This window comes from Opisthocomus hoazin, chromosome 23 (assembly GCF_030867145.1).
Source record: "Opisthocomus hoazin isolate bOpiHoa1 chromosome 23, bOpiHoa1.hap1, whole genome shotgun sequence".
Taxonomy (NCBI): Eukaryota; Metazoa; Chordata; class Aves; order Opisthocomiformes; family Opisthocomidae; genus Opisthocomus; species Opisthocomus hoazin.
In genome coordinates, this window is record NC_134436.1 from 7,960,512 (window position 1) to 7,972,576 (window position 12,065).

Consider the following 12,065-nt stretch of genomic DNA (forward strand, 5'->3'; position numbering starts at 1 on the left):
AGCCACTTCAAAATCACCAGTTGTTTAACTGTAAATATAACAGTCTAAATCAGCTTTCTGCAATATCTTGACAATAAAATATTGGTTGACTTGGTACCCCAAATGTAGTGTTAGTATTCTTTTGATCTGTGTTAACTTTCCTGCTCACCCCCAAACATCACTACTTCTCTGGAAGAGTTCTGTTGAAAAATGTGGTTTATTAAATGGTTTAAATGTGGCCATGTATATTTATCTGCATTCATTTACCTCTTTGCATCTTTGTCTTTGTTGTGTTTTGCCGAGATAGCTGAATGTCGATAATCATTCTTCTGGCCAGAACAGGAAGAAAACAAGTTTTGAACTCGGTTAAAATTCAGGATGGTAGAACACTTTGCACCTAAATATTCCCATAAGCCTCTAACTAAATCTTTCTTATGCATGTTTTTCATTTCTGCTGTTGCATCTGCACTCTCATTCTCGTTACCAGCCGTAGAAATGTCATGTTATGGTTCCCTAGGGATTGCTGTTGCAGAATTCCCAGCACTGAGAGAAGGAAAAATTGCTGAAAGCCATATATATATAAGCCCACTCTCTGGAGATTCCCAAGATGTTTTTTCAGAGCTGATGTTTGCATGTCCGGGAGAATATAAGAATCATTGAGACTTGCCTAGAACTTGACTTAAGTACTTAAAATCTCTCTAATCCCTGGGAATCCCATGCTGTTGTGTAAGGTTGCACCCACAGCATGTGCGTGTGTGCCAATGCGAGGTGAATACTGCATTAGGGAAAAACATATGTGTGAGCACGGGAAGTATTAGTTCTGTAATCCAGTTTGCTATTAATACACTGTGTTTTGCATTTCCAGAGCCGGTAGATATCAGTGTTGCATCCAAGTGTAACCCCTGCCTCTCCAATCCGTGCAAGAACAACGGGACATGCAGCAATGATCCAGTGGAGTTTTATCAATGCACTTGTCCTTTTGGCTTCAAGGTATGATGACAAATGAACTACATGAAAAGCAATGAAGTGTTCCCCACCCCTTCTGCTTTCTTAATTGTTGTACCACGAGTAGCCAATTTTACAGGCAGCTGAGCTCAAAAGATCCCTTACTCCAGCAGATTGTGTGTGGCCTTTCAACTGCGCCCCGCGACAGATCTCATCCCGTGCAATAGGAACGGCATTTCTTTCTCTCTGTGCCGTGACCATACAGATCACTCTCAGCAGCTTGCTCTACCTGACCCTACTTTGAGCGGGGTAGTTGGACTGGGACATCTCCAGAGGTCGCCTCCAGCCTTGGGCATGCTCTGATACTGTGATGGAGACATCCCTAGGAAATGGCAAGCTGATTTTATCTTCCTTTTAATTTCTTTTCTTTTGCCGGCAACAAGGTAACCATTTGTAGGCTGCCAGGCCAAAGGGGAGGCAATTCAGATGAGAATTAAGGGCCAGTTTAGTCCGCGGTGACAGAATGTTGACACTTGCTAGCTTACATCCATCTCACACAGACCGATTAGCAGAAAGGTGGTGACTGATTAGACACAACCACTAGCTCAGCTGTCTCCAGCTTCTGAGCACTGATGTCCATCGAGTGATCTGCAGATGTGAGATCCTGTAGCTGCCAAGCACTGCGAGCATGCAGTTTCTTGATAACGCCTTTGAAAATCGGGTCATCGAGGAATGCAATTTCTTCAGTGTAACTCCTCTTGTTAACGCCGCATCATCAGAGCTTAAGGCTACCAAGACTTAGTTGCAGAGCTGATAGGACTGGAAGTATCAGCTGTCAGTAGCTGAAGGATTAAGTATGAGTAATAAAAGAGGCATAGGAGCTGTTCACAGCCAGGGGCGGGAATCGGATGTTGTGGCCAAAGAAGTAGGCTGCATCCTGTAGACTGTGGTTTTATTTGCCTCATTGGATATTTCTTACAGAGTCTCGGTCAGTTGAAGCAGATGCTCATAAAACACAGAGTAATACAAACTACAGGGAAAAAAAACAAGGGCAAAACCAGACATAAGTGTGGGAAGTGAGCACAAGTATCCATGTCTTACATTTCAGGTAGGATTTAGGAATTAGTTGGTTCTGCTGAGATCACCGTTTCCCTGTGTTCTCTGCTTGCCTGGGATACATCCCAGCAGTAACACAGTAATTGTAGTAGATCCCTGAAACACTGGAAAAGGGAAGATGTAAAGCTCATTTCTTCTATTTCACTCCAGTGTCCCAATGCTTGGTACTCAAGAATAATGACAATTCTCCTAAATAATTGAAAAAGCCATTGGAAATGTTGTCTTGTTAAAAATCCTTCTACCCGTTGGCATATCAACCAGCAACTTTTCCAGGATCTTAAAAGACCACGTTGTCACAAATTCATTCAACTGAATCTAACTGCTTGATAACAATTGATTTGTCTTTGCTGTGCTGTTTATCTCCTCAGGTTAATAGAACAGTCAGTTTAATTCAATGTTTAGCATAAACTAGGCTGAATTCTTCAGATGGGACTAGGTGACTGTGAGGATAATTTGAAAAGTAAAAGCTTTCAACTCTAGCAGGAAAATACATAAATCTTTGTGTATGCCTTACTCTGTAAAGGCATGTGTAGTGGAACAGATATCCAGGTAGTTCAAAGTAGAAATGTGTTGGTCATGAGCATATTTTTGTTTGCCCTTGCTTTTTTCTTTATTTTTTTTTATATAGTATTTCTATATTAGCAAATGTACTTGTATAGATGCATTTATACCGCTAGAAGACATGTCTACAAAGGGAGGATTTATTAACAAGAACAATCAAGAATAATCCTCTCGTCGTATTAGCAATCACTTTCCAGGGTACGTTAGACCTTGGTATGCATCGTTTTACTTAGAAAAGTTTTGATAAACTCTGGAAGTGACTCAGTTTAAACATCTCATGGAGCACCCAGCTTTTCTCCTCTCACACGCTTTCTCAGGTGACACTCAGTGTGTGAATGTAAAACCGAAAACCGCTTGTCTGCTTGTAAGCACCAAGCTGTCATCCAAGCATGGCAAAGAGCAAACGGACCCCCGCGTGGCACTTAGAGCAGAGTTTAAAAATACCGACTGGAGAACAGTACAGGGAGAACTGATGGAAATTTAATAAGCAAAAAGAACTGTGTGCCTTTACCACAGGTTTTTGAATAAAAATGGAATTTGACAGGTCCAAATGCAAACCATATGAAAGGAGCACTCTATCTACCACGCAGTTCTCCACCAGAGATTCATGCTAATTCAATAACAATACCTTGCTTCCTTCTCACCAGCCAGCACCAAACAGCTCTCTCCATCTGGAAGCTATTTCCCAGACCTTGATAAATTGCCCTAAATCTGCCCTCTCAGCATTTGTTTTTCCTTGTTTGATGTAGATTTTGAAGAAATCCTCTGTGGAAGAGTGCATCAAGAAAGTGAAAAACCCACCCTTATTTCAAGCGTAAGCTCATTCAAATGAGCTGACGGCTTTATAATATTCCCTGGGAAGGGACAGACAGTTACGAAGCGCTTTCTGGGGTTCCTATGCTCCTCCTAGCCTGCAAGGAAAAAAACAGTAGGTTAACTAGCAGAAAGCCACCTAAGTTACCAGTTGCCAGACTGGTACCTGATGGAATCGGGAAGTTTTACTAGTTAACTGCAGTCGCAAAAGCCTATAATTTTATTTTTTACTACCACATTGATGACGGCTCAATCTCTTCTTTTTCATAAACACAAAAATGTTTTTGCTATTGAATGCACACCTTGTGGGGCTTTTAGCAATGTTTAATGCTGCCCATGATGGGGATGAGTAAACTTCAAAGCGAGGTTACTCAGGGACCACCTGAGCTGAGACCGATGGGCCGGGCCGTTCTGTTTGGTGACAGAACTGCAGATTGCTCACTCAGGAATGGGGACGGCTCTGTGCTGATCGCCAGCTGTGCTGCTGCTCCTGCCTTAAAATGGACGATGAGTGTGTTTGCTGTATTTAAGCCATAGTTGAAACAGTGTTTTTTCGGTTGTTCTTTGGGGACAAAGCCCCAAAGACAGTGGGAGGTGATGTGAGAGGGCGGCTGGCAGGCTGGACAAGCCTGAGCTCCGGGGTGCCACCAGTGCTGTCAGGACACGTCTCTTCATGTTCTGAAACTTGTGTTTGCATATTAAACACAGGCATAGGTGTAATTATCCAACTTTTTTTTTCTTCTCTCTTCTCCATAGCAGTCTTTGAAAGATTATTTGAATAATATGTGTGGTTTAGTTTCTGAAGTATGATTACAAGTAGAGAAATGAAGCTTTCTTCTGCTTTAAATGCTGCTGGCCACCTGCAGTGCAAGCATGTGTGAGTGCAGCTGGTGGCTGGTGAATAGATAACGCTCCCCTACTAATTCATTAATCCTGCAGAGCATGTGACTTGTAGGTATTCCCATTGATATTGTAAAATTGTGTCTATGTGTGTTAGAATTCAAGAGAATAATCAAACTTGCAATCAATAAGCCATCGAGAATCATAGAATCATAGAATGGTTTGGGTTGGTAGGGATCCTAAAGACCATCTGGTTCCACCCCCCGTGCCATGAGCAGGGACATCTTCCACAAGCCCAGGGTGCTCAGAGCTCCATCCAACCTGGCCTTGAACCCTGCCAGGGAGGGGGCAGCCACAGCTTCTCTGGGCAACCTGGGCCAGTGTTTCACCACCCTCATGGTGAAGAATTTCTTCCCAATATCTAATCTAAATCTGCCCTCTTTTAGTTTACAGCCATTCCCCCTTGTCCTGTCACCACACACCCTTGTGAAAAGCCCCTCTCCATCCTTCCTGTAGGCCCTTCCAGGTACTGGAAGGCTGTAGAGAAGGGATTTACTTGAACAGCTGTACTAAAAACGAAGGTGAGTGAAACCAACACTCAGTGTGTTTTGCCATTGCTGTAATCTGCAAACACCCTTCTGGATTTTTTGGCTGACTTTTGTGTCTTTCATACTTTTTTTTTTCTTAAAACTGAGGTAACAACCAAAGAAGGAGAATCATTTTCTTTATTCCAAATACGGTTATTCATAGAACTGGAGAAAGCGAGTTTAAAATAGAGCTGTGTTCGTCTGAAATGAAAGGACGTTGCCAGCCTGGCCTGTGAAATGCGGTACCTACCGAGGCATTGCCACAGCCTCTGTGGTTGCTCAGATAAAGGGGAGCCTGAGCTGCTGGGACGCAGGAGCTTTGTCAGCTCTGCGTTCTGCTGTTACCAAAGGCTGTCTGAAATGGAAGGTGGAGATAAGTGCAATCAGTACAGCACATATCCCACCCGTCAGGCAACAGATGCTGATGTGTGTCTGTGGCAGAGGTGCTCTGTAAATTTTATCCGACTCTATTCACCTCCCTGTTGAGTTCAGCCAGTGTCCTGACATTTCTAGCAGCACTGCAGTGTCTGGAGGGTTCAGGCAATTTCACCAATCATCCAGAATGACAGATACAATTGGAAAAATCCTGGCTAAAGCTCTCGGGCTTTGTAGAGACAGTTTTCTTTGCAGCCAGACCCTTGTGGTGGGAGGCATGATAGTGAAGCCAGAATGATATTTAGTGAGGAAGCTGGCTCCGAAGTTTGGCTAGGAATTTGGCTCTTCCTCCTCCCCACCCCCCGCGCCAGGTTTTTGTCCCTGAAAACAGGGTTAGAAATTGAGAATCTTAGAGGAGAGTGCCTCTGGGATATGCGGGATTCGTGTCCATCGCATGTTGTGCACAGATAGAGCTGCTGTGCCAGCACTTGGGCGGATGGATGGGGCTGAGCTGAAGCTGTGACTGCTCAGCCCAGGGCCGATAAGCAGGTTATGTCGGCACAGAGCCCGTGCTGTTAGCATGGACTCAGTGCTGCCCTGACTGCAGCCCTCGCTCACAGGGTGCTCATGGCCTTGCGTTTGCTTGGAGCACGGGCAAATGGAGTTTGCTGCATTTCTGCTTTGCCGTGTAGATGTACTTTTTTAGCGTTACATGAATAATCTGTCAGTCCTGGAATAATGGCTGGTTTAGGAGTATTCATCACAGAACTGATCTTAAAATGTAGATATGGCAGTGTTTGCTCGTGTGCAGATATTCTGGCCAGCTCTTACAGCTCAAGGCCGAGACAGCGCAAGGGCCAGTTTCTCACTTAAGTTACACTGATTTGGGTGGGGTTCTATAAATGGAACCCAGTGTAGAGTTTGGCTGCCGATGCGTGCCAGCTGTGTGAGAGCCCATGCCTAGTTTGTTAGGTTAATACTGCTTGGAGATGTAACTCCGTGCTTTTGTTTCTTTGGATCTATCAGCGTATGCATGTAGTCCCCATATACATCGGTCAGTGCACGAATAAATCCACGAGTCGCAACTGCGAAAGGAGGAGAAATTGGAAGAAACTCTTAAACCAGCCTGCCCTCGTCCACGTGAGACAGGAGAGCAAACGGCTCTGCCTTCACGTTACTCCTCTTGGCCTTTGTCCTCTCCCTGTGTCAGGGTGACAGACAGTGGAATGTGAGCTCAATGGCAAGGTTTTGTATGAAGAAATCAGTGCAGCTGATACTGCCTTGAACTTTCATTCTGATAAATTCTCCTGCAGCATGTGTTGACATGATCTGGGGTGGGGTTTTTTTTATTTGTTTGTTTTAACCGTACTTAAAATACTTATTAATGAATGTCAAAGAAGCGATTTCCACTCTTAGTGTAATAAAGCAGAAAGCCTTCAGGAATGAGAAGTAATGGGTGGCGATGTAAAATGAGTAGACCTATATTAATGTATGGATTTTTAGGGCAAGCACCAGTGTTAGCAGTAGGTGGTTATAATTTCATATAATGCTCCTAGGACAGAAAAAAACCTGCAGAAATCACAGTATTTTCCTGTCTATGCTTATTCCATAAAACTTACTATACATCAGTCAGATTTGTTTTTCTTTCTTTTTGCCCTTTTTGTTATGGTAGGTCTAAAGAAAATGGAGATTTACATCTAGAAAAGCATAAAAATGAAAGGCTTAAGGAGGGATTATGGCCACGGTTGCTGGCTGAAGGTGGCGAGACATGCATACGCCCACCGCAAGCCCTGTAAAAAACGTCGTCCTGTATTATGGCATGGCCTAATGAGGGCTCTGAGCAGTAAAGCCAGCTCTGAAGAAGTATTTCCACTTTTGTTAGGCCAGCAAGAAAGCAGATGCTGAGCAGCTTCAGGCATTTGCCGTGCCTGTTCAGTGCTGCAGCAGGAGAGGCAGCTGAGCAGTTAAGGTGAAGAGAAAGCCAAACCCCCAGGTGGGCACCGTCATGTTCATTCTTTTGTCGAGCTGGATTATTCACCCCCCACTTCGGTTTTACTACTGTTTTTCTGGTCTAGTTCTAAATGCCTAAAGAGACCAGGCTTCCAATCTTTCTTTTCTCAGGGTAAAGGAGAAGTTTTTGTTGGCATTTAGTCTGAATTTCAGGCTCTTGTGCTTATGTTTGCCTGATCCTGTTATACTAAATAATAATTTTTCTTCCTCTGTGGTTTGTCTGTCTTTCAGATGATTGCTGGTTGCTATAACTCTGCTTAATCAAGTTCTCTTTAACCAGCTCTTAATTTTCTGCATCCCACCATTTCCACATAATGAAGTAGTTGGTCACAGCTGAAAAATCCTTACTGTTAGATTTTCTTGTGATTGTCCGTCATCTGTTATCCTTGAGGCTTTCTGGCATTGACTGTACTTGACAATACGGCTTTGGGGTTTCTTTTGTTGTCCAAGAACATGAACAGAGGTTGTCCTAGGAGGTTAATTGCCTTATTTTCCCCTTTCCTTCGGGGATGATGGAACTGGTGAACGTGCTGTAGCAGGCTAAGCTGAAAAGAAAACTTTTGTTATTGTGTGAGAGTAAACTCTGTCCTCTTAATAGAAATGATACAAAGCCAGACTAGCTTGAGAGTTAGTAGATTACTGTGTAGGGGTAAGTGCACAGACTGGAGGTGAGGCTGTACCAAAGCTCTCTGCACTCCACGGCTGCGAGGGTCAGGCTCCAGCGCTGCGCTGGGGCAGGGCAGACGCCTGTCTCCGTGCCCCCCCGGGGGTCCCCTCCTCATCCTTCTGAGAGCCTCTGAATTGATGTTCTGCTCTCGCTCATTATCGTAGTGGGCAGGTTTGATTTCTTTAGTAGTGTGAAAAATTCGTTTGCATGCTTGCATTTGAATACGTCGCTGCCTGCCTGGGTTACCTGTCGCAGTTCAAACCATTATCAAATCACAGTCTTGGTTTATGCCTGAAAGCATCGCTGGTGTCTCTGAACTGGGAAGCCTGGTAGGGGAAGCTTTACACAGCTTCCACAAACGAAGCAGATTATACCGGCATTTTTGCTGATATAACGTATATTTCAGTGTGAGAACTTCTATCAGTACAGAACTATTCCACACTAAAGGCCTGCATCCTGAACAGGCAGGGAGACACCAGCAAAAGTTTCTCCAAATGGACCGTGAGCCTTCCAGCATCTTTAGCTCCGTTTTCTTCAGAAATCAAGTGGATGCTTTGGAGAAGTTTTTTTAATTGCATAAGCCCTGCCTCATGTTGGGTTTCTTTGGGTCTCTGCATGTGCTGTGTCCCTTCTCTGTCATGCAGGCTGTGTTCAATAGCTTAGGTTATATTTTCTTTTATTTCTTATAAATAGGAAATGTGTTTTCTATACAAATGTCTGGTCTTTGTAACTTTCTCTACAGTGTTTGTGTTAAAAAAGAGCCACTGGCTTTTCATAGCTTGAGGTGGAGAGTTTTGTGGTCACTGCAACATATGTTTTAAAATAAATAGGCCCTTAAGTGCTTTGAGGGTACTGCAAATGTTGTTCTCATTCATGAATATTGGTTGACTTAGAGACTACATATAAAATATTCAATGTCTTCTTTACATCAAATACTTTGGATATTACGTACATAGGCAACCTTGGGCAAAATCAACTATTGTCAGTGCCCCTAATTTTCTGCTACATCTCCCAAAACATTCACAACGATCTGCATCAGGCACTTGATCAGGTAACCTTGGAAGCTCTCCAGCACCTGCCTCATCCAGTTTGGCACCTCTGGACTCAGCTCAGGTATGTTCTATGTGAATCGACTCCATGACAGACGAATGATGTCTCTTCTGTCATTGATTAAAAGCCCAAAAGACCATTGAAAGCCAAAGTACTCGTGTAAGGAGAGGTTGAGAAGGACAATCACGATTTACACGGTAATGAATATAATTGCAAAATAAACCTCGTATGTCCGCTGAGAATTAAATTTCATACTCACAGGAGAAGAACCAGAGATTTTAAAAAATCACATGATGAATCCTTGCACTTTGACTTTGACAGGCATATTCTTGATTACTAGCTACGGAGGTAATGGAAGGTGTATTATACCCTGGAGGATCATAAATCTTTCTGATTTAAATAAAATGAGGCTTAAGAGAGCAGAGTTCACCTAATTTTCTATAAATTGACAATTGTGATTTATTAACAAGGACAAGGAAGTCACTAAGAAGTGCTTCTGCCGTGCCCAATTATTGTTTAATCAGGTGCCAGGTGAAGCTAGGCTGGCATAGGAGATAACTATACAGTGCTGAAGATGGTGGGGTATAAAGAATCAGTATTTTTACTTCAGACGCTGTGAAAGTTTTCAGAGGGAGTTAAATCAGCCAAATGGGGCAGCAATAAAACCAATGTCAATGTATCTTCTTTTCATAATCTAGCTTCTATGCCGTTCAGCAAACAGCATTTCTCCTGACGCTTGCGAGCAGCGGGTGCCTTTCTTGCTGTACTGTTGTGTCAATGCAAGTACAGCTGTGTAAACAACGATGCTGAACTACAAAAAGAAATCAGAATTGCCTAGGTAAATTCAAATTTATTTTAAAACTTTTCTAAAAACTAGAAATGGATGATATTAATTACTTCTTCATGTTAAATGAATTGGCTTGTAAACAGCAATCCTCAGAAGGTACGTTTTTATTTAGATGACTAAAGAAACAGTTAATTCGTCACCACTGTGCGTACCCTAACCCCGCGGCATCCAAGGCGTGGATGTCTGTAGCAAGGTCTGTGTTCAGAAGGAGGAGTCACAGCCTTTTTGTGAACAACAGATGATCAAAATCTTTCAGCTTCCACCTGGCAATCTAAAAGCAGCCTGATCCAAAATTACTGTGATATTATCTATGCCTTGCCAAATAATTTGTAGATAAGCCTAAGCAGATGGATCTAACATACACCCTGCCAGCTCTTGTCGTTGTTTGACCTTGCCAATGAGCGTCATCTCCATCTTCTCCAGATTGAGGCTTAGCCATCATGACCATGGCCAGAAAGAGCACAAACAAGGAAACAGTATCACCTGCATCTACTGCAGAACTTCATACTACTGTATATAGATATCAGGGTGTAAGCTGTCTACGTGTATCTTCATATCAGTGCAATCAATTAGGAAAACAGTTTCAAATGGTTGCGGTGGTAAAGTAACAGCAGAGTAATTCCCAATGCTATATTTTTTTAGCCCTTCCTGCAAAAGAATTTAGATTGATATTATATTTTTAAGTTAGTTTTGTTCTTCGCTTGGACTGTAACATCTCGAATTATTTGATAACAAAGTATTCCCTTCACAAAACTGAGTAGCTGTGTTTGCAGCGATCGCTGAGGTGTCCATCAAGTCCTTCATGCTGCAGTTAGCATAAGATGGCATGCTAACTATCACAACTTGCTTTAAGATTTGCAGTATACTTAAAACTTTCCTTTTCATGATCTCATTAGAGCAAATACTGGGTTGCTTTATGATGAACGGCTCTGAAATACACAATCGTGAATAGAACTTGAGAGAATTTTTCCTGTCAACTTGTATCTGGGTGTATTGGCTGTGTAGCTGAATTCATGGCATTGTGTTTCCTTAGTCAACCATGAAAAAGTCTTCTGGTTTCTCCCTTGTATTTATGGCTTCTAAATGTATTTACTACAGGGAAACTGCTGAATGCCTCCATCTTATTTCCTAGCTTAATTTTCTAGTGGAATTGAGGTTTATGAGATAAACCTTTCTCGTGAGACATCTCTTTCCCTTCCTGCATTTGGGAATATTTCAATTTACTCTCCAGTTTTGACTATTTATGACAGAGGGATTAAGGTTTCAAATGGTGAAAGACAACACTTGTAAAGACGCCACTCGGTAAAAGACTGTAGCATCAGTTTATGGATGTATGCCAGAACTTCAGGGCAACCTTTGATCGTAGTTCTCCCTTTGCTAAGCATGAAATAAGCAAAACCTCAAGTTAAAAGTCCATTCAAGAGTTTAAACTGAATTCTCTCTCTGTGCTGAGTGTGTTTTCTGTTATTTCTGGATGTTTTATCCCCCTCTCCTCTCATCCCATCTCATCTCATTCTTTTATATGCAGCCTCAGGAATCGTAACTCCTTTACACGGCGCGTTTAGCCCTTTGCTCTGCTACTCGACCTTCGCAGGTCTGAATACGTGACTGAGTCCCGCTGGCACGTGCAGATTAGTTTGAACACTCAAGCAATCAGCATACATCAGAATTATTTAGAAAACTGTGCTTAAAAAAACACTTCCCAAGCTCTGTGGAAGCAAAGCTATACATAGTGGCTGGAAGTGTCCATTTTTTCTTAATTTCACAACATTAGGAGGTTAAAATTTTAAAGCTGGCAGATATTTGTAAGTTGGAATAACGTTCCCGAACACACGCTCACAGAACATATTGTACTTCTCAGTTTATCTTGCTGTGAATTTTATTTCAAGCCTATCACAACGTGGAAGATTTGCTTAGCCTTTTCCCTTAATGTAATTATTACATATTAACTTCTGACTAAGGTACCTGTAAGATAGGTGTATTAACATTTGTGAGACTGAGAGGTGGATGTGGATGCTTTTCTTCTGCTATTAGGAAAGCAAAGGACTAGGTTTGCGATACAGCCTTTGTAGGCGGTATTGTTGTCTGATTTCCCTAAAAGCTTTGGCTGTATTTAGAGCTTGATAATTAAGTTGTCTATGAAAATTTCCTAGTTCTTAATTTAAAGTCTCTATCAACTATATTTGTCTTCGTCTAGTATTTTTACTAAACACATGAACGCTACCATCTGTTCTCTACATACACCATCTAAATAAAATTTATTATGAACACATTG

The 12,065-nt window shown here is 42.3% G+C and overlaps 1 protein-coding gene across 2 annotated transcripts in view; it reads left to right on the top strand.

The window, feature by feature from the left end:
* The window catches only part of SLIT3 (slit guidance ligand 3), a 525,043-nt gene that overhangs the window by 449,083 nt on the left and 63,895 nt on the right, over nucleotides 1-12,065 (top strand). For both annotated transcript variants that reach the window (XM_075442199.1, XM_075442200.1), the window contains exon 27: nucleotides 845-969. In XM_075442199.1, coding sequence (XP_075298314.1) covers nucleotides 845-969 — 125 coding nt within the window. The remainder of the gene's footprint in view (nucleotides 1-844; nucleotides 970-12,065) is intronic.